This window comes from Cydia fagiglandana, chromosome 13, assembly GCF_963556715.1.
Source record: "Cydia fagiglandana chromosome 13, ilCydFagi1.1, whole genome shotgun sequence".
In the NCBI taxonomy this organism is placed as follows: Eukaryota; Metazoa; Arthropoda; class Insecta; order Lepidoptera; family Tortricidae; genus Cydia; species Cydia fagiglandana.
In genome coordinates, this window is record NC_085944.1 from 8,357,202 (window position 1) to 8,378,331 (window position 21,130).

Sequence of the window (21,130 nt, forward strand, 5' to 3'; positions counted from 1 at the left end):
TGCATAGCACAGAAAGTTCATTCAAGAATTGAAGATTTCTATCGCAGAAAGTTGGCCTTAGGATCCTATAAGAAAACATTCCGTCCGCCCATGTATGCAATTCAGTCAAAATCAGTGAATTTGGACGCATTGCAGCTGCAAAACTGCGACAGATGCATAAATGCATATTTAATCATTTTCCATTCTCGTTATCGCAATATAGCTCATTCATAAAGGCGAGCGCTTTTTCATCACAGTAAGGAGCATTCCACGGGCTGTCCCGTACAAACGCATTTTATTTCCTGTGTTGCGACTTTTTTCTCGGCATTTAAAGCAGGCGATTATTTTTCTGTGCATATTTTTGACCATTTGTCATAGAAAAGGAAACTCTTTTAGCTTTAAATCTTCAGAAACTTCGCGTTTGTACGGGACAACGGTAGACAATTTCATGGAATGCTCCGTAAGCTGAATTACCTGGAGTGATATAACCTTTTTGTTAAAAAAAAATAGGCAAATGTCTTATTTTGTTTGGTTACCTTAAAAATAGCCCTCTCTCGAAGTAGCCGCTCGGGCAGCGTGCCGCGAGGCAGCTCGCGAGTGGTCTGCAGCTCCTCGTTCCAGTCGCGCGTCTGCCCCGGGATGTGTTCTTCATAGCCGAGCTTTGACGAGAATGCTGTGGAAGGTAACCTTTATTAAAAATCCGATAACAAGTAGCGTCACTCAGGCCTTTAACATCTTGACAGATGATTTATGCAGCGTCTTTGAGCGAGGAACAATGTCTCTCGTGGATGTATAAGCCAATGCGGGACTAGTATTTGCGACCGCATTTGTGGCAGCTGAAGCTGGGAGTAGCGTAAACATAAACATCGACATGTTAAGACCCAATATTCGACACCTTGCTGTCAACTTTATTGCTGTCATTATGATTAAAACTGTCGATTATTGGAGCTGTGTTGGGCACTGGAGCCTCTACGTTATAAGTAACGCAAGCGGCTGTGTGTCCATGTTGCAAAAGTAAAACTATTCAGTAGTTATGATTGGATTTTTGTTATCAAACTATCTATCATATCAAGTGTCACTCGCGCATTTAATTGGTAGAACAAATCAGAACCCGTATTCTGGTTGCCGGTATTATGACTAGTACTTGTGACTAACTTTTGAGGTAGAGGTGACTTCAGTTCCCGCATTATTAATTTTATCTGAAACGGGCCCTATATGATAACAACTGACATGTTAATAGTTTCAAATAAATATGTAACTAATATAACAAATAGGGAAAACCTTTTACTCGAATCAACTGTGAAATAACAAATTAATAGCTAAATAGGGAAAGAACCAAAGCTATAGAGTCTGTGCGGAAAGAGAAGAGTTGTGGAATGTATGGGGCCCCATACATTCCACAACTCTTCTCTTTCCGCACAGACTCTAATTATTATACCACAAGTATACCTTTGTGGCAAAAGGAAATAACAATATCACATAAGAATTTAATACCTATTGAATGGAAAGTCCCGAGTAAAAAAATTCCTTACATACCGATAGGCGTTATGATGCGTATCGTATTGTATGCTATTCGTAAACAAATGTATCTTTCGGAAACTTAATGGTTATCAAATTTGCATACACTTTTTTCTCTCTGTATTTATTACTAGAAAATTTATTTCAATAATTACGATGCAACCCATTAGTTGATGTACATATTAATCCCACCGGTAAATGACGTAATCATGTATCATGTTTGAATACATTATGATTGACACGCATAATTAAACCACTCAGTCACTCAGTAACAACACTCAACTGACCTACGGTGTACCTTAAGCCGTTACAAATAAGGTTCATTAAATATCAATGAACACCGTAAGTGGTACTCACTGTCCTCTGCGCGTATCGCGTCCACTGTGTGGTCGAGCATAGGCGACGCCCATTGATACACCTGAAAAGATAAGGCGGATCAGATGCAAGTGTCATTGCACTGTTGAAATACAATGCTGAATGAGATGTGCATTATTCAGTGTTTTATTGACGGTTTGTCGTGCATATTATCGCATAGCAATAGCAGATAAGAGCTATTGAGGATTGTTAAACTGTCATGAAGTGGTGATAGTTATTATAAAGCGAATAATCGCGGTCAGACGTGGCTCACTCCGCGATTTCGTCGCGTCGCAACAAGTACATCCGTCCCACACCAATTTTGGTGGCTAGCCATATGCCGCGCGTGGCGCTTGCGCCACATAGCGGTCATATCTGTCGTAACAGACGCGTTTTCTTAGCGAGTGAATCTTCTGTACCTAGTACTTTTATTTATTCTGCGGTACCTCTAAGTGATTTAATTAGCTATGCAGTCACTTCTATACGTTACACTTCTAGCGCAAGTATGCCGCGACAGGATGTCGGCGCGCACAGAAAGCGACAAAGACATGTTGCTAGACGATTTTTACAAGTCAATAGGCAATGCAAGAAAACAAGCTTATTGTGTTGTTTATAAAACACCTCAAAACGTTATCTTTATTGTAAATCCTATCTAATAAAGATTATCGGGACAGAGTACAAACACAATATAAGCTAAAAATAAATCAATCAACTCATAAATGCTCATTACACACTAGGGACCGAGACTATTGATAGAGTTTTCTCTGTCAAAGATCTTGGTGTGGTTTTTGATGAACGCCTCACTTTTCATGAGCATATGCAGACACTCGCCAAAGGATGTTTTCGTAGACTAGGCTTCGTGATCCGCAATGTCAAGGATTTCCGTGACACTGGGACCATGGCTATCGTTTTCAACGCCTTAGTGAGGAGCAAGCTTGAGGCCTCATCTATTATTTGGAACCCGTACGAGTCTTCTTATGCCTTACTTCTAGAGAAAATCCAAAAGGCCTTTTTGAGATTTATGTACAAAAAAAGATATGGGTACTACCCTTTTTTGTACCCAACAAAATTCATATTAGGCTGCCTTGGATATAATTCTCTAGAGGTAAGGCGTAACAACATCTTACTAACTACTGTCTGTCGCATATTGCGCGGTGACTCGGACTGTCCGGAATTGATAGCTCGAGTTGTGAGGTTGTACGTCCCGGATATTCCTCGAGTCTGTTTGAGGCCGCGAATGCGTCCACTGTTGGCCGTGCCGGCGGCGCGCACAGTATCGCACAGAAACTCGCCACTCCTCCGCGCGTTATCGCTGCTCAACGCACTCCTGACATCAGCACCAGAGTGTGACTTGTTTGCGTGGAGATGGGCGAATGTGTGCCGGGAGTGTCTGAGGTTTTGTGAGATGATGGATGATAGGCTTTCCAGCACTTGCATTTGAGTTTTAATGTTTAAGTATGTAATTAGTTTATTATGCGGTGTATTGGCATACGCTGTGATGCCGTGTAAATGTATTTAAATAATAAATAAATAAATAAATAAATAAATAAACTTGACGTTATTCTAAAATGCCGCTGTTGCCTTTCCGTCACTTTGACATACATATATCTTCTTCTACCTAACGTTATCCCGGCCTATTTTATGTTATGTTATGTTGTGTTATGTTTATTAGAAAGAGAAAACAATTAACAGATGTTTTTTTTATTTTAGGATTTTTTTTTGGCTAATGGCGTTATTCATAAACGCGTTACTGGCCTGAATTAGCTATGAACGTTTGTCTTTATCTGTCGTTTTGACTCATGTATTAGTAAGAAAGGGATAAAACATAATTTAACTAAATTAGGCCGGTAAAGTTTTATGAATAAGCGGGTAAGTGTTTATTGAGTTTCAATCGTTCAATATTACCTGGTGTGCTGACGTGCCCAAAATGCGCTCGAGTATTTAGCAAGAAGATAGGGTACGTGAGCCACCTATAGTTCGTTTTTTTTAGCATTAGAAAGAACTTGCAAGAAGGTAAGCGATCTTGACATGTCTTTTAATTGAAAACGCTTTTTAAAAACAATAACTATTACGTATGAAAGCAGAAGAATATAGATGATCGTATTAGATTCATAATTGTTACATATTTGCCGTAACTTATTTTTAAAATGTGTTTTTCAATTAAAAGACACATCAAGATTGTTTACCTTTTTTCTAATGCTAAAAAAACGAACCATAAGGGCGCGCGAGAGAGTGGATCAGCTACACTCCAATAACACGAGTTAAAAATTGCCTACTCCAGAGCACATAGTCGCTGTGGCCGAAATCGGTCAGGAGGGCATCATTACCTGGTACGGTGTCGCGACCCTCTCGAAGGGGTGTTTCTGCATGCGTTTCTTCTGGACCAGAGCGAAGTTGCGCTTGAACGCGGGCGACACGATGCTCAGCAGCTCGATGAGGGAGTGGCACAGCAGGGAGGGGGTGGAGGGGCGGGGGTTGAACACTTCTTCGGTGGACCTGAGTTACAAAAACTTTTAGTTAAAAAATGTTGCCTATGAAGGGAATGGTAAACTTATAATTATAATGTATGCACGCCTGTGAACATCATGTATGACATTGTTAGGGCGCGTCTACACGGTACCGCCACTGCGCCGACACCGCACTGCTGCCGCACGGGCTCGTGTACACGGTGCCGACACCGCACCGCCGCCGCACCCCCGCGCTATGTACACGAGATGCGTAAAGCCAGGAAAAGTAACTTAAATATAATGTAATTGGTATTTCGGGGTCCCTTTGTTTCCCATAAAGTTTTAAGTCATAATGTATTGTTTGTCATATAATCGTTAGTCATAAAACTGAAACCGTTAACTTTTCAGGATTTTCCTAAGGTTATTCTATAGATAGGTTAGGTTAGGTTAGGTTTGTTTTATGGCAATCCTGAAAAGTTACGCGTTTCTGAGAAAAACCAATTATGACTAACGAAAATTCGGACAAACAATACATTATGACTTAAAACTATTTGGCAAACAATAGAGACCCTGGTATTTCACCAAATAAATAGGAAGAATCACTGTTTCTTGATTCTCCCTATTAACAACAATGTTAACTTTGCATGGCAAATAAAATCTTATCGCTATTACGTTTCATGTATTTTATGATAGCAAGGCCAAATTACGTCAACATACTCCGAAGAGGGTACAAAGGTATATCACAGAAAATAGTATAGGAAATTTGCAGTGGAATATAAATGTGTATTAAATCGGATGTCTTTGTTTGACATAATAATTGAAAGTCATAATGTAATGATTGTCATATTATCATTAGTCATAATTCTGAAACCGTTACTTTTCAGGATTTTCGTAAGGTTATCATATGCCTATGCCGGGAGGCAAGTCGACCGATGTCAACTCTAACAAAAATGACAAGCAACCTTATTCTAAATATTTAAAAATTATAATAATTAGTAATAATAAATGTAGATACAAATAATAATAATAATAGTGTAACCTATCACATGCTTGCCTACACTCTACAAGCTCCTTACATCCATTTTGAGAGCAAAAATCAACGCGCACATTGTCGCAAACAATATTTTGGCCTCTGCTCAAAATGGATGTAGGGTTGGGTCCCGTGGTACTAAAGAGCTCCTCCTCATAGACATGACCATCTGCCAACAAATCCGGCGGAACAGGGGGGCCCTCTCAGCAGCCTGGATTGACTACAAGAAGGCCTATGATTCGGTGCCTCACTCATGGCTGGAGAGGGTCTTAGAGCTGTATAAAGTTGATACAGCTTTAAGAGCCTTTCTAAGTGCGTGTAGGCAATGGACCACAGTTCTTCGTCAACCAGGAGGCGGGGATGAACGCCCTGGCCCGCAGGATTTTATAAGGATTGAGCGAGGAATATTTCAGGGTGATAGTCTGAGTCCCCTGTGGTTCTGCCTAGCTCTGAATCCTCTCAGTACCTTGCTGAAGGATTTAGAACTAGGTTGCCGGCTTCGGAGAGGGGGTGAAGTCATTTCTCACCTTCTGCACATGGATGACCTCAAATTATTTGCACCGAATAGCCAAGACTTGCTGGAGCTACTGAAAACCACCGAAGTCTTCAGTAATGCCATCAACATGGAGTTTGGTGTTGATAAATGTGCGGTTATGCACGTACAGCGGGGGAAAGTTGTAAATTCAACAAATTTACAACTTTCTGAGACAATGTCTTTCAGATCCATCTCTGAATCAGAAACCTATAAATACCTTGGTATGTCACAGTCGTTGGGTATTGAGGAAGAGGGTATTAGACGGTCGGTGAAGGAGCGCTTTTTTAGTCGGCTCACAAAAGTACTTAACAGTCTTTTCTCAGGAGGCAACAAAGTGCGCGCCTTCAACGCCTGGGTAATGCCTCTGCTCACATACTCCTTTGGCATACTAAGGTGGACTCAGACCGAGCTGGATGCCCTGGATCGGAGGGTCCGACAGCTGCTCACCACACACCGTATGCTGCACCCACGCTCGTCTGTTATGAGATTGTACATCCCACGGAAATGTGGAGGTCGCGGCTTTCTAAACGCCAAAAATCTCCACAACCGTGAGGTGTACAATCTCAGGAATTATTTCCTCAACAACGAGTGTGGGATGCATCGTGATGTGGTGGCAGCTGACAGGGGCCTCACGCCGCTCTCCTTGGCGAACGAGAACTGGCGCAAACCTGTAGTACTAAGCACCGAGGACCGCAAGGCGGTATGGAAGGATAAGCAGCTACACGGGCGGTTCTACAAGGCCCTCATGGGACCCAATGTAGACCTACTCGCGTCGGTGAACTGGCTACGATTCGGGGACCTCTTCGGAGAAACCGAGGGTTTTGCCTGTGCAATTGCGGACGAAGTTATCATGACGAATAACTACCGGAGATATATCCTGAAGGACGGTACGGTCGACATTTGTCGGGCATGCCGCCGTCCCGGAGAGTCACTCAGGCATATTATCTCCGGTTGTTCTCATCTTGCTAACGGCGAGTACTTGCACAGACATAATCTCGTAGCCAGAATTATTCACCAGCAACTTGCCCTCCTATACGGCCTTGTGGACCGTGAAGTGCCGTACTACAAGTACTCACCTGCGCCAGTTCTCGAAAATGGTCGTGCCACGCTCTATTGGGATCGATCTATCATCACTGACAGGACTATTGTAGCCAATAAGCCTGACATCGTGCTGATAGATCGATCGCAGCGCCGGGCTGTGCTCGTCGACGTCACCATCCCCCATGATGAGAATCTCGTGAAGGCCGAGAAGGACAAGTCCAGCAAGTACCTAGACTTAGCTCACGAGATAACCGCCATGTGGGATGTTGACTCGACGATCATTGTTCCTATAGTCGTGTCAGCGAACGGTCTCATAGCGAAGAGTCTCGACCAACACCTAGAGAGACTCTCGCTAGGTGGTTGGATCAAGGGTCAGATGCAGAAGGCGGTAATTTTGGACACGGCGCGTATAGTACGTCGATTCCTCACTCTGCGGCCCTGACCACCGGCAGCTTGGGCCCTGCCCCGCTGCCGGCGGCACCCTAGGTTAGGTTTTTTATAATGTGTTTATAATTTTTTTTTTATTGTTTGTAAGTGTTTTTATATTTTACTTTTATATCCATATTATAATTAACCTAACTTAAGAAGAAAAATAAATAAAGAGAATAATAGTGTAATATGTTTGACTAATATGAATAATTTGACAAATATCCAATAACATGACAAAATGTACCATTTAAAAATTTAAGGTCGAAATAAAAGGCTATTTTATTTTATTTTTATTTTATTTTTATCATATAGATAGGATAGGATATTATGTTTTATAGCAATCCTGAAAAGTTACGCGTTTCTGAGAAAAACCAAATTATGACTAACGAAAATGCGGATAAACAATATATTATGACTTAAAACTTCATGGGGAACAACAGAGACCCGTGTTAAATATCTAAACACGAAAGAAATCAGGGAGGCATGGTCCAAATTGCTTTCTATTTTGACTCGGTGTGAATGACATTTAAGCATTATGATATGTAAAAAAACGAACAATGCAACAGTCATACAAAGGGGCGTGGCTTTCTCATATTCCATTGCCGTTTAATATCTTCTACACAATGAGAAATAATTTGAAGTAGTGATTCCTTAAAATCCAAACCATCAATTTGACCGACCGAATAAAGTCCAAATTTCTGGCTAGTTAACATGCTATTTGACAAATAAAAAGAGCTGTGAATGCGGCAATTACGTTGCGCAACCTAGCAATGCCGGTTGCATGGCATAGTAAGGTTTGTGGCGACCACTCTTGGTGAACGAGGTAGTATAATTGGCCCGATGACAGTAACAAAAAATCATGGAAATAATGGTTTCAATGAAACATACATATGTTAAAATGGTTCTGAAAAATTGCCCAATTTCATTATGATTATTAATGTTTTCAATAAAATAAAAGTGAAAAAATTCTCAAATCAGCCATATTGACTGAAATACCAATCAGAAGCGAACTAAAACGTGACGTCACCAGTCCATGACATTTAGTTGGCATTACTTGGCTGAATGGAGCTATCATTGCAAGGTTTAAACAAGCTATAAAAAAATGCAATTACATATTTATGTTAAAACTTATGAGTATTATCTGAAATATTGTGTTTTTCGGAACCAATACACGTGTACCGACACTATTAAAAGGGATTTCAAAATTTGTCATCAGGCCAATTGCCAGAAGACTTTACGCCGGTCAAAATCGACATAGCGCTTTACTGCACACCTGACTACACCTAACACCCAGAAGTTAAAAAAACCGGGCAAGTGCGAGTCGGACTCGCGCACGAAGGGTTCCGTACCATAATGCAAAAAAAAAAAAACGGTCACCCATCCAAGTACTGACCACTCCCGACGTTGCTTAACTTTGGTCAAACGTTTGTTGTATGGGAGCCCCATTTAAATCTTTATTTTATTCTGTTTTTAGTATTTGTTGTTATAGCGGCAACAGAAATACATCATCTGTGAAAATTTCAACTGTCTAGCTATCACGGTTCGTGAGATACAGCCTGGTGACAGACGGACGGACGGACGGACGGACAGCGAAGTCTTAGTAATAGGGTCCTGTTTTACCCTTTGGGTACGGAACCCTAAAAAGGATAGAAATACTAACTGATTGAGGTAGAATCCGCGGGGACACGCCGTGATATGGAAGTGGCGGTCCTCGAGAGTGACGACGTGTAGGTACAGCAGGTCGCCGCACATCTTGCGCGGGCCCGGCGGCGGGTTCCATCCAGAGGTCGTCAGCACCTGCCCGATCACAACACAATGTAATCCTTATGTTTATATGTGTTAGGTATATTTTACGATATCTCAACAACTGGCCGGAGATAGCTCAAAACCGAGACGAATGGAAGGGTTCCCCTAGATATGTCGACGCGGAATCGGCAAAATACGATAGGAAAAAGCTTTATGTCCGCGCAATAAGAGCGAAAAAGTCGTCGTTTGGCTCGGCTCGCGACGGCCGACGACGCCGGACGCGTCGACCGGTTTTTCGCTCTTATTGCGCGGACATAAAGCTTTTTCCTATCGGCTTTTGCCGAATGCGCGTCGATATATTTGGGGAGACCCGAAGTCGATGGGCGAGGCCTTTGCCCAGCAGTGGGTCATCATATTGGCTTATAATATAGATATATTTTAGCTCAACGCGGCAGAATTTTAAATCGTCAGATGACACCAAAAATCACCAATTGTGAAAACAAAGCTAAACAAAAATCAACCTAATTTTGCTACTAAAGTTCGTTTTCTGGCATTAGAATAAAAGGTTAACAATCTTGACGTGTCTTTTTATTGAAAAACACTTATGAAAAATATGTCACGGCAAATATGTAACAATAATGAATCATGCACGATTATTTGCATTCTTTTGCTTTCATAAGTAATAGTTACTGATTTTTAAAAAGCGTTTTTCAATTAAAAGACACGTCTAGACCGCGTAGTCTTTTTCTAATGCTAAAAAAACGAACTATAATACAGTTCACTATGGATCTGAAGATACCTATGGTTGTTCCGAAATTTGGTTGACACTGTCGATTTTAGATCTTGCCACGTCCCCTAAATTACACATTTCCCGCCCCGACTACCCATAATGTTTTTTCACGAAATAAGTAGTTGTAGAGTTCATACCTTTAAACATTGGGGAGCTTTGTTCTCCTTGGTCAGCCCCGGATGCAAGGGCAATAATGGCCGCTCTGTGCTGCCTGGCATTATGTAGTCGGGCGGCGTGCAGTCCACGCTCTCTGGGCGCGACTTCTTCTTTTCTGAATGAAGCAACAAGCAGAAATATTAACTAAGATTTTTTTTTAAATAACCATCACGTACGTAGGTTCAACTTCAGATAGACATACATATATACTTGTCCCTGGTATAGGCATGGCATAGGCATTTGAACCATAACCCATTAAAAATCCACGACAAAATGAAAACAGCGCCATCAAAGAACCATCACACAAACTAATACTAAACACACTTTCATTAAAAAAAAATGCCCTTATTCCTTGCGTCTGTTGGGGAGCTACGATGTCATACCCCTCTTTTTCCGTTGAGGGCTAAAAACAAGATTAAGGGTCGGTTGCACCAAACTGTTCGTATAGTTAAAGAGTTCGCTAAATTTTTATGTATGGAAAGTTTCATAGTAAAGCGCCGGGGCGCGCTGGCTGTCGTTGGTCAGTCTGTCAAATGTGGTTGGTGTAACTGGCCCTAAGAGTTGTGCAGGTCGCGCATCTGACGTAAGTATACGTGACGTACGTACCAATATTGTAACTGAGGAAAATAGTATAAATTCTTACCAAGTATATCGCCCTGGGTGATAACATTGAGGAAGGCAAGCGAGCTACACTCTTGCCCGGCGTAGGCATCGGTGTAGTCTATCGACTTGAGCAGGTCGCGGACGTGACGCACGTGGATGCGAGCCTCCCGCATCGTGTACGGCTCTTCTACCACCTGTGAACACGATACCCTCAATATTTTGCAACAAGTATATCCTTGTGAAACCCAGCGTACAAAATGCTGTACATATCGGCACTACTTTGAAAAAAACTCGTATCTTGTTCTGTCAATCAAAAGAAAAATGTGGTGTCTATGTATGGGACGCATACAGAGTTACTGCCTTTCAACTTTGAGTAGCAGTGTGAGATATGAGATTTTTTCAGAGTAGTGCCGATATTCCGGAATTATTTTGAAACTGTGTTGAATTATAGCTTTCCGAATTCAAATATAAAACAGTTGCTTCTGGATCTGAGAACGACAAGACCACTAAAGACTTGTAGGAATTACAATAATAAGAGACATCGCCTTATAATTATTTGCAGCGATACAGGCGGAATCTAGTATTGATATAGTGACACGATCGTTCACTCCCTCGACTATCCTTACAAGCTTTTTCGTCCGAAAGAGTCAAATGTCAGTATCGATACTGTATCACTGCAAAAAGTCGACAATGGCTACCAAGGATTCAATACCGTATGGAGTACTCAAAAGAACTAAATTTCAACAGAGTCCAGGGCTAACATTTTTGTCTCTTTAAGGTGGTTCTCCTTATCTGAATTTCATACAATTGTATTTACAGATTTTCTCATAATAAGTTCATTTCCCGCACTTTAAACCTTGATCCATATCTTAATATGGATCGTTTGTTTTTGCAAAATGAAAAATTTTGACCAGTTATTCAATGATATTATTTACAAATTCATTTAAAAATTTAGAAGATTTTGCTCTAACGCTTGTTTGTGTGAGTGATCTTTACGCTATCCATGTGAAACAAGATGGCGAGGTTAAGTTTAATCATAACCAACAAAGATGTCACTTTACCACAGGCGACCTGACTAAGTAGTGCCTAATTTGCTCGATAGGTGGTATTAGCGTAAAGGTATATGATTCACAAAATATATTGTACTGGTTTAGCTTACAAACCATTACCAGTAAAATTTAATCCCTTGATTAGTTATGTAGGTAACTACTAATCGCAGGTCAAGCCTGATTTGGTTTCTAAAGGGTTTCCAGGAATCTTCGACAATCATTTACCAGTTCCAATCTTGGATTGGCAGTAGGTAATAATTTATAATGATTTTAAATTATAATATTCTTTTTTTAATATTATAAATGCATTTTCATTGAATTATCAAAATTATTTCATTATTTATAACATTTCTAAAACATTATCATTGAGCCCGCGAAAGTGTGAAGGGTACTTTTATTCCATAGATAACCTGAGCGTTTTTCTACATCCATTTTTTCAAACTACCTACCTACCGCGTGATTTATTTCCCGTTCACCGTAAATTAGACTATGCTATACGGAATATCGCATGGTTTTAGTTGTGATCAGTTGGGATTTCATGGGTCGATTTATTTATACGGAAGACACCAAAACTCATTGTATATAGGTAAGTAATAAATGTCAAGTCATTAAAAATGTCAGTCCGTACAACAAAAGCCTAGATATTGTTGCCTTCATATCAGGCGATTCGTTTTCGCAGGGAAATGATGAGAATCACGATTCCTTCGGAGGTCAACTTCTACTAAGCATTAGTTCATACCCGGAATGACGCTGTGGCGACCACCGGCTCGCCACTCTCTACGCGCCTAAGTCCGCGCGCCTGCGCGATGCGCCACGTCCGTCGCTTAGCAACGACTCACAATACAACACACAATACCTTCTGCCTAAGAAGAAAAATCGTACGTTATTTTTAAATCGTTTTATAAATTTATGTAAATAATATTCTCCTATATGAATAGGAGAATATTATTTACATTATGATTATGAAACTTAGTTTCCCTTACATAGTTAACATGACAAGAACTAACAAAGCTGCATACAAGAAACATCAGTGGTCAGGTGGAAAAAGGAAACGGCGTCAAGTCCAAGCTGCCTTACAACACCATTATGGCACCAATTCGTAAGTATTTCACTGTCAATATCAAATCATACTAGGCTCTTCTAGGTACAGTCGCCATCAGATATATCGCAGCGGCCAAGGTATTCACAATATCTGAACACGCGCTCTAACGCCTTGACAATAGAGGCGTGTTCAGATATTTGTGAGCACCTTGGCCGCTCCAATATATCTGATGGCGACTGTACATGACACATCATCATCATCATCACTATAGTTAAGTAATTATGAATTTAAACTTTTAAAAATGTGCACTGCTGCACAACGACTACTACTCGTGCGCTGCCCGTATTCGACGGTTTTCTGCCATGTTGTTAATTTTGTAATTCTGCCTTTTTCAACCATTTATAATATTTCTTGTCCTCGCGGCTATGAGTATTACTCACAGAAATTTGCGGACCGAGTTGAAATTAACATAATAAATGGTATCATAATTCCAGAAGAAACGTGGCTTGGCGTAATGTTCAAATGAATAACCCATCTGACGTCACGATGTGTGACGATCCGTCAAATGCCCAAACGGTGATAAATAATGGTTCAACTAATGCTGAGTAAGTAAATTGATACCTGTTAGCGTTCTTAAAAGATAATGGCTTGTCACAATGTGTTTTGCATCAGGCGGTCTAGTGAAAGAGTTTGTGTAACTGGCAACCTTGTTCACTAGGACTTTATACACAATATGATACCAAAACTCGTATCTTTTTACAAGAACTGCATCGTCCCCGAGCTCATTCTGCGAAGAGTTCCAAAAAACCAAAAATGCGTCGAAATTTCAGACTTGCCTGGTACGTTACAGATTTATTTACGATTTACCCAGGATGGAACAGAGGTGGTATATTTATTCAAAGTGTAGTTGAATTGTTGTTTTTGTACACAAATTGTATATCCGTTTGCCTGATTCAGTCCTAGATATATACTTCTTACTTTTAGTTCATCTGATGTTGGAGCCAGGAGGTTGATTTGCTAACTCAATCTACTAGAGTTCAATTTGTTCAAAAAGTCCTTCACATTATCTTTAGCATAGTCAACGATGGAACTATAAAGAAAGAGAGAAATTGGGCGTCTTTTGTTGTTTTACAGAATTAATATAATATTCATTCCTATGTATAGTTATCATTATTTAAATGAACTCAACACGGGATGAGCTGTGGTTAAAGTATAATTTGTGTTAATTTATAGTCAATAATTAGTTTTTGGTAAAAAAAAAACATTTTTGGTTTGGTATATGTTATTATCAATGACTGCAGTTTTCTTTCCATAGGCAACAAACAACAACATTCAGACAAATCAAATAATCCCAAACACAATTAGCTTTCGTTGTTTTATCACAGAGTTCCCATAGACACCTTCTGTGTTCATCATCAAATCAGCTCTATGTCATAATAATATTGCATATTGTCATTGTATTATGAGTGCAAAATATCAACTCAATCGGAAATCGACTAGTAAGCCTTATTTAGCTTCCAAAATTTGACCTACACTAACATACATACTTATGGCGTTATTCATAAACAGAGAGCGCAACTTTGGTGCCGATGACGTCATTATGACGTTAAGTCGCATATAGGATGTTTTTTTTAAACAACATTGTAACACCTTAATGATTCTTAATAATGATAATATATATATAATTGTTTATTTATAAAAATGCTTGGTAATTTACACAAAAAATAATGTAAACATTAAAAAACGATACGAAACGATCTCCTTCTCGTTTAATATGCTTTGTTGTTTTCAAATGTTTCTCTACAGGGTGATTCATGAGACGTGAGCAGGACTAATCCTGCATACTCAGTAACTGATAATTGATCGATCACCGTCGTATTTAGGTGAAACAACCACACTTTTTCCAATTTTTTAACTTTTTGGCGAGGGCAAATTTAATTCTCTACAATCATGGTCACCCCACAAGACCTAATTAATAATAATAAAGCCTCTTTAACCGTAATGACAGCATTATGATTACAAAGAAATAAACTGTCAAATTTGAGTGAGATACGAGTTTTCAAAAGTAACCAGACCGTGATGACATTCAATTTGACACAGAATATCGGTAGTTTAGTATTCTAATTGCAGGGTGACCATGCATGTCGTAAATAAATTAATAAGTTTTTTTTTCAACACGACTAGAAAATTAACGTTAACCCCACTAATACTGATACGAAACAGTTGCTTATAATTTACGAAATGCGTAGTGTTAGTCCTGCTCACGTCTCCTGAATCACCCTGTATATTGCTTGCTTTTGCTGTTAAATTTTGGTCACATTTTTTCATTTTTTACAATCAGAAAAGGAAATTTCTGCAAATACGGGTGCATAGACTCCATAGCGACTTCAAACAATAATATTTCGGTTATATTTTACTAATACAAAAATAAGTAAACAATAATTGGTTGTCATTTCCAACAATTTTGTTTTTAACATGACAAAGACAGTTATGTTTTTATACGTGGCCGGTACGTATAAAAACTCTCAACTCAAGTTTCAATATCAGTAAACTAAAGAGGCTAATAAGTTGTTATTTGTTTAGGTATCTATAATCTAGATAACAACACTCTGTATTTAGCTTCACGTCATACGTCTGTCATCGGCACCAAAGTTGCGCTCTCTGTTCATAAATATAGGTATTCATAAAACATTTAATTTCAAGTACTTTTAACTATTGTAATTTCGACTAGATTTTTTAAACTTTTTTATCCTTTCCTATAATCAATTATGATCGTTTTTAGCTGATCATCAAAAACAATAAACGTCGGACAACGGACAGTTCACGTCACGTCATCCCTGTAAAGATGAAAAAAAATAGTATAGTATTTGTAAATATATACTCATGTACATAGTAAAATCATGTTGTTTAATTGATAGTGCCTACAAAAAGAAAATACGTTTATTTCCATTATTTCACTATGTTGTGAAAGTTATGATTAAACATTACCTAGGCCCTAAAATGAATAAAGTTTGGAATAATGTTTCGCCCTGAAAACTCTGAAATACATGCTAACTAGCATGTGATATGTATAATGATTATAATGAATGATTGATTTATTTGAGGAATATAATTTTAATTTAGTTTTATTGGTAATATAAAACTAAATTAAAATTATATTTTATCAATTTGATTAGCTGACTGATGCACGGATCTAAAATGTATGCGAAGAACCGCGGATTCGGATCCAGATCCGGATAATTTCATACATTTCGGATCCGGATTGCAAACCCTATGTGCGGACAACCAATCTGTCCGTATTTTATTTACTGTAAGCTTATTTTTAGGGTTCCGTACCTCAAAAGGAAAAAAAAGAACCCTTATAGGATCACTCGTGCGTCTGTCTGTCTGTCTATCTATCTGTCTGTCTGGCTGTCCGTCTGTCACAGCCGATTTTCTCCGGAACTACTGAACCAATTAATTTGAAATTACTACTGATTCTAAAATTTTTGAAAAACTACATAAAATAAATGATGTGTTAAAAATTGGGTATCGTCTTGGGTCGTCCCATTCGTTTTTCGTCAAGTTCTTAAATTAGTCCTATTCTGCTTTCGTCACTCATTCTTCATTGATCACAATCGTCGGTGGCTTTCAATGTAGAATGAGTGACGAAAGCAGAATAGGACTAATTTAAGAACTTGACGAAAAACGAATGGGACCACCCAAGACGATACCAAAAATTGTGTTATATACGAAACCAGGAACGCGAGTCCGACTCGCACTTGGCCGGTTTTTTTTTGTTGCTATTTTTCCATACATCATTCCGAATCCAATGAGGTACCTTATGTCACACGTATTTTTAGGATTAGTAAGTATCTCTAATTTTCACCATTTTAAACTTGACGACGAAACTACACTCTGCGTGTACACGGTGGCTAAAAAATAACTGCATTCCCGTTGCCAGGGAGGTTTTGGATTTACACTGAGCAACTTTTGCGAAGTAAAAATTTACCCTTCCATAGAAAATGGACCAGCCAAAATGTTTGAAACAGCAAATTTTTTTTTTTCACGATTTCGTGGTTGGTTCCATAGTAAAAGTAGTTCAGTATAATCCCAAAACCTCTCTGGCAACGGGAATGCAGATATTTTTAAGCCACCCTGTATATGTACTGGAAATAGATAAGAATGGGTATCTTTGGCTAGGCACTCAGTTTTGCACCGTAGCGAACGAAACTCTAAGTCTCTCTGTCGCACTAATTAGATGAGTGATAGAGAGAGATAACCGTTTCGTTCGCTACGGCGCAAATGATTGGCACCTTAGCTAGGCCCTTTGGAGATCTAAGAACTGTGTATATTCGGAAAATACGACCATAGTGGTTATCCCGAGCGGACATCCCATTTGCCGCACTCGCTAAGCGGATGGAATGAAGCAATTGCTTTAAAGCTTGCATTATGTAGGTACTCTCTCCTAAACTACCTACTAAAGCATGAATATTTCAGTTCTGCATTGAAATTCAACTTTGGATCCATGGACATTCTTTTATTCTAGTTAAAACCGTCAGTGTGCTCCATAAGTTCCACTACGTCACGTATTTTAGTACTTCAAGCTTACAAACGTGCATGATGTACCTACTTAGTGGAATCTACAATTTCTATACAAATGTGGCTTTCCATCAGACAATGGTCCTTTTTTATCAGGAGTTCTGTTGAAAAGGACCATATTGCACTTGAAGCCTAAGGATTATGTGATGGAAAGCCACAAATATTTGGAACACTTTTTTAGCATCAGGATTGAATATAGGTACCTACTAGTGATTTTGAGTTGGAAGAACCAGATTAAAAAGATTAGGATCTGTGAGGCTCAGGCAGGCCTATGGAACTCTCCGCGCGAGCTCGGATTAATACCTACGAATCTGCTCCCGTTCACGGTAGAAAAATAAGCCAGTTGGTTGCCACACGCGCTCACGTACGCACGTCTCCGCGCGCCGCACTGTCAATTTTTACGACAGTTTCAAGCTACGTAGTAGGTACCTGTACCTACCTACGTACCTACTATTGAATTTCTTTAATTAAACATGTAATGTTTATTATGTAAGTATGACAAATGTATAGTTTTAGATATCTATCTATTTGAAATAGGTAACAAATATTTAATTTATTTTGGTAAATGTTTATTTTAACGACAGTAAGTTAACTTTACACCGGAAAGTGCCTACTAATTTTTGCTCTGGTTAACTTATAATTAATTACCTGTTTCATGGGGTTTCTATTATTTTTCTTTATTGTGTAACATTAATCTCTATCTGGTTTTAAATACACGAGGTTTTAAAACTAATTCTTGCTGGGATTATTGCGCGGTTTATAAACACTGCGGTTACTGCAGGGACATATGACCTTTTAAAATGACTATTTCGCAAACACTAAAGCATAATCGGAATATTAGGTATAATTTAAGATTTAGCTTTCCTTTTATTTTACTCTGCTGTTTAAGTAGGTATTTATTTATCATTTCTAAGCGTCAGCAGCCCTAGCATTGTGCCGGTGCGCGCGGTGCGGGGAGCGGCGCGTTGAAGGTCACTCCATTGTATTTTTGTGTAGGTATCAAAACGGTAGGTATTTGCGTTTTGTTTGAGAGATAAGTATCTGTTCGTAAGAACTATTATATAATCTGTGGCTCAGGTCTTAAATTTTTTTTCGAAAAAAGCTCTTTTGGACCATTATGACGCATGCTCCTTTGCGGCATGAAAAAACGCATTGTAGAAAGTATGTTTCAGTGACCCTTGAAATTTTTAATTTTGAATGTAAGTAGGTAGTTAGAATCGGACCAAGCTAACGCCTGAGCCACGAGCCACGAAACGCACGCTACGTGCGTGCATATGTAAGTATTGCGTAGGTAATGTATGGCACTCGATGACAACGTCTAGCAAAAAGAAATAAGTAAAGGTCTGTCTAAGATCTGCATACAGTTACGAATTTATCGTATGGGCCCCTACAAATCTCACAGATAATTGCATGTGATTTGCGTTACATTCTACGATTTATTGCAAGGTACCTATGTAGTATGTACTTATATGGAATACACCGTCCGTGACCATAGACAATCCGCCCATTTTGATGCTAAATTCAGCTCGTCTGGTTGCGCCTTTACCATAAATTAATCTTGCTAAAAATTCGTCTCCTACACTGCGCCATCTAGTTTAAAGTATTGTCCCTAGTTAGCTAATGAAAGTAATAAGAGAAAAGCCACTTTCTGTACTAGCGACCTCTAGTCTATTTTGGCGTAATAGTAATACGACTGACACCTGGTGAATGACAGTACGTATGGTAGTGTGCGTGAATGTAAGAAATTGCAATATTTTGCAGTTTATACAGATTTTTGATGAAATTTACAGACTGTTGAGTTAAAATATTTCGATTTAGACGTCATATTTTTTGTTGTCGTCGCCAGATATCAACATGTCTTAAAAATGTTTGAGTTTTGGAAACGATAGTGATAATTCGAAAATTGTGCACAGTCACGCCATCTTTTGGCGGTTAGTCGGCAGGACATCCCTACACATCCACCTTAAAATACTTACTTTGATAACTGATCCTTCCTTTAATCCTTCAATATTTTTCAATTCCGCGAAGTTATCTAGGGTGACGCCGTCGAGTTGCAGAGAGAAACAGGTTCTGTGACAGGTGTCTTCGCGATCCATCAACACCTGATGGATTTCTTGCACAAGCTCCATGCTCAATACCTAAAAATTTAAGTAAGTAAACATTAAATAAATGTAAATGTAAGAGTCGGGCTAGTCACTCACAGAATTAGGGCTGATTTAGACAGCGCGCGAACTCGCATGCGATTTTAGTTCCATTGCGGACCATTGAGGTTACATCAACTCGGCCGACCGCTCAAATAACGCAATGTAATGAAACTCGCATGCGAGTTCTCGCACCGTCTAAATGAGCCCCATTGATGTAATCTTTTTACGCTAGGTATTAGCAAACAATGCAAAGTGTCGGGTGCCCAAATAATAAATTGACATAACACTGATTTAAACTTTCACGATTATTAAACATTATCAAAATGCACAACGGGACTTAATCGCGTATTTCAGTTTTAAGATTTACCTCCGACGTTTCGAGGACGGCGTTGTCCCCGTGGTCTCGGAGAAGACTGGCTGAAGTTGAAATCAACATCTTCTAGCCGCGCGAGATCCGCTCGCGATTAAGTCCCGTTGTGCAGTTTGATAATAAATTGACATTACATGAAATTTTAAGTTATACCTGAATATCTAATGGTTCCGCTCCGGGGCTAACAATTTTAACAGTGAATCCCATATCTTGAATGAAAACAACCTCAGCATCTCTCTTTTTGTCATCACCATCTTCACTGGGCGTCGACTCCCTATCTTTATCTCCATTAACGACTTTATTACATTCACCGTTAACTTTTTCTGTTGCATCCGCTGCCTTTGAATCTTCTTCTTTCTTATCCGTTACGATAACACTCACTTTCTTTTCAGACTCACTACTCTTATCAGCTGCCGCCTTAGTCTTTTTGCTCTCTTTTTTCTTATCAGATACCCTACTGTCAGAGTTTTTCTTCGGACAAACCTTCGGTAATACGACATCATGACCCTCGTCAGACTTGCTGGACTTCGAATCGTCTGAATCACTGTTAATTCCATTAGAAACTACTTTACCATTATCTCTACTACTACTAATATCACATTCTGTATTTTCTTTTTTAGCGTCGCCATTAACAATGGTCTCGTGCGATTTGTTTGTTCCATTTACAATTTGCTCTTTGGTGTGTGACTTGTCTTCTTTAACATCACTGTCGCTAGGTATCCGTTCTTCCCCGTTAACCTTTGAATTGGATTTACTGGAATTCGTTTGTGTCTTTTCGTTATTGCTTTTTGATTTTTGTGTGGTTTCTGTAAAAATAAGGAATGTATATGTATTATATTTATGTAAATTAAACTTATAGTTATCGATTGATTCATCATCTGAATCCTCTGTTCTGTTCTGTGTTGTTGTGGTTTGTTCGGTGTCGCTTTTACATTGTGAACAACATACACGCACAAGGACTATCTTGTCCACGTCTTTATTTCGTAAGGTTGGTGACGGCATGAACATACCTGTGGGCATAGGGAACGGTGCCGGGTTGGTGCCGGGGGACGGTGGCTTGCGCGCGGCAGCCGCGTAGGACACCCGCGCGCTACCACCGCCCTCGTCGTCGGCGCGCCCGTTGGGCGTACGCGCGTGCCCGTTGCTGCCTGCCGTCTTCACCGATATGTTCTTTTTCATCTTTGTGACCTCCACCTTGTCGGCTGTGGAAGATACATGTTATGTTAATAGTCTCCTCGGAATGCAAGCAAATAATTGTACAAAGTGAGACGTGTTGCACAAGAGATTTTACTTCGAACAGTTTGAACACGGCATAT

The 21,130-nt window shown here is 39.5% G+C and overlaps 1 protein-coding gene and 1 long non-coding RNA gene across 6 annotated transcripts in view; one reads left to right on the forward strand and one right to left on the reverse strand.

Moving 5' to 3' along the window:
* LOC134670178 (clustered mitochondria protein homolog) overlaps nucleotides 1-21,130 on the reverse strand; it is a 49,661-nt gene that overhangs the window by 15,153 nt on the left and 13,378 nt on the right. For 3 of the 4 annotated variants that reach the window (XM_063527873.1, XM_063527874.1, XM_063527875.1), the window contains exons 2-10: nucleotides 20,825-21,016; nucleotides 19,968-20,620; nucleotides 19,277-19,438; nucleotides 10,669-10,822; nucleotides 10,007-10,140; nucleotides 8,994-9,130; nucleotides 4,179-4,347; nucleotides 1,855-1,915; nucleotides 516-652 (exon numbers count right to left, since the gene is read on the reverse strand). In XM_063527873.1, the coding sequence (XP_063383943.1) occupies nucleotides 516-652; nucleotides 1,855-1,915; nucleotides 4,179-4,347; nucleotides 8,994-9,130; nucleotides 10,007-10,140; nucleotides 10,669-10,822; nucleotides 19,277-19,438; nucleotides 19,968-20,620; nucleotides 20,825-21,016 (1,799 nt within the window). The remainder of the gene's footprint in view (nucleotides 1-515; nucleotides 653-1,854; nucleotides 1,916-4,178; nucleotides 4,348-8,993; nucleotides 9,131-10,006; nucleotides 10,141-10,668; nucleotides 10,823-19,276; nucleotides 19,439-19,967; nucleotides 20,621-20,824; nucleotides 21,017-21,130) is intronic. The other variant, XM_063527876.1, reaches the window with a different exon arrangement.
* LOC134670180 (uncharacterized) lies at nucleotides 12,530-17,234 on the forward strand. 2 transcript variants are annotated; one of them, XR_010099029.1, is made up of 4 exons: nucleotides 12,530-12,555; nucleotides 12,665-12,776; nucleotides 13,214-13,324; nucleotides 15,502-17,234. It is a non-coding gene; the product is annotated as an uncharacterized LOC134670180 (long non-coding RNA). The 2 variants fall into 2 exon arrangements; XR_010099028.1 differs by having other exon boundaries at nucleotides 12,550-12,776.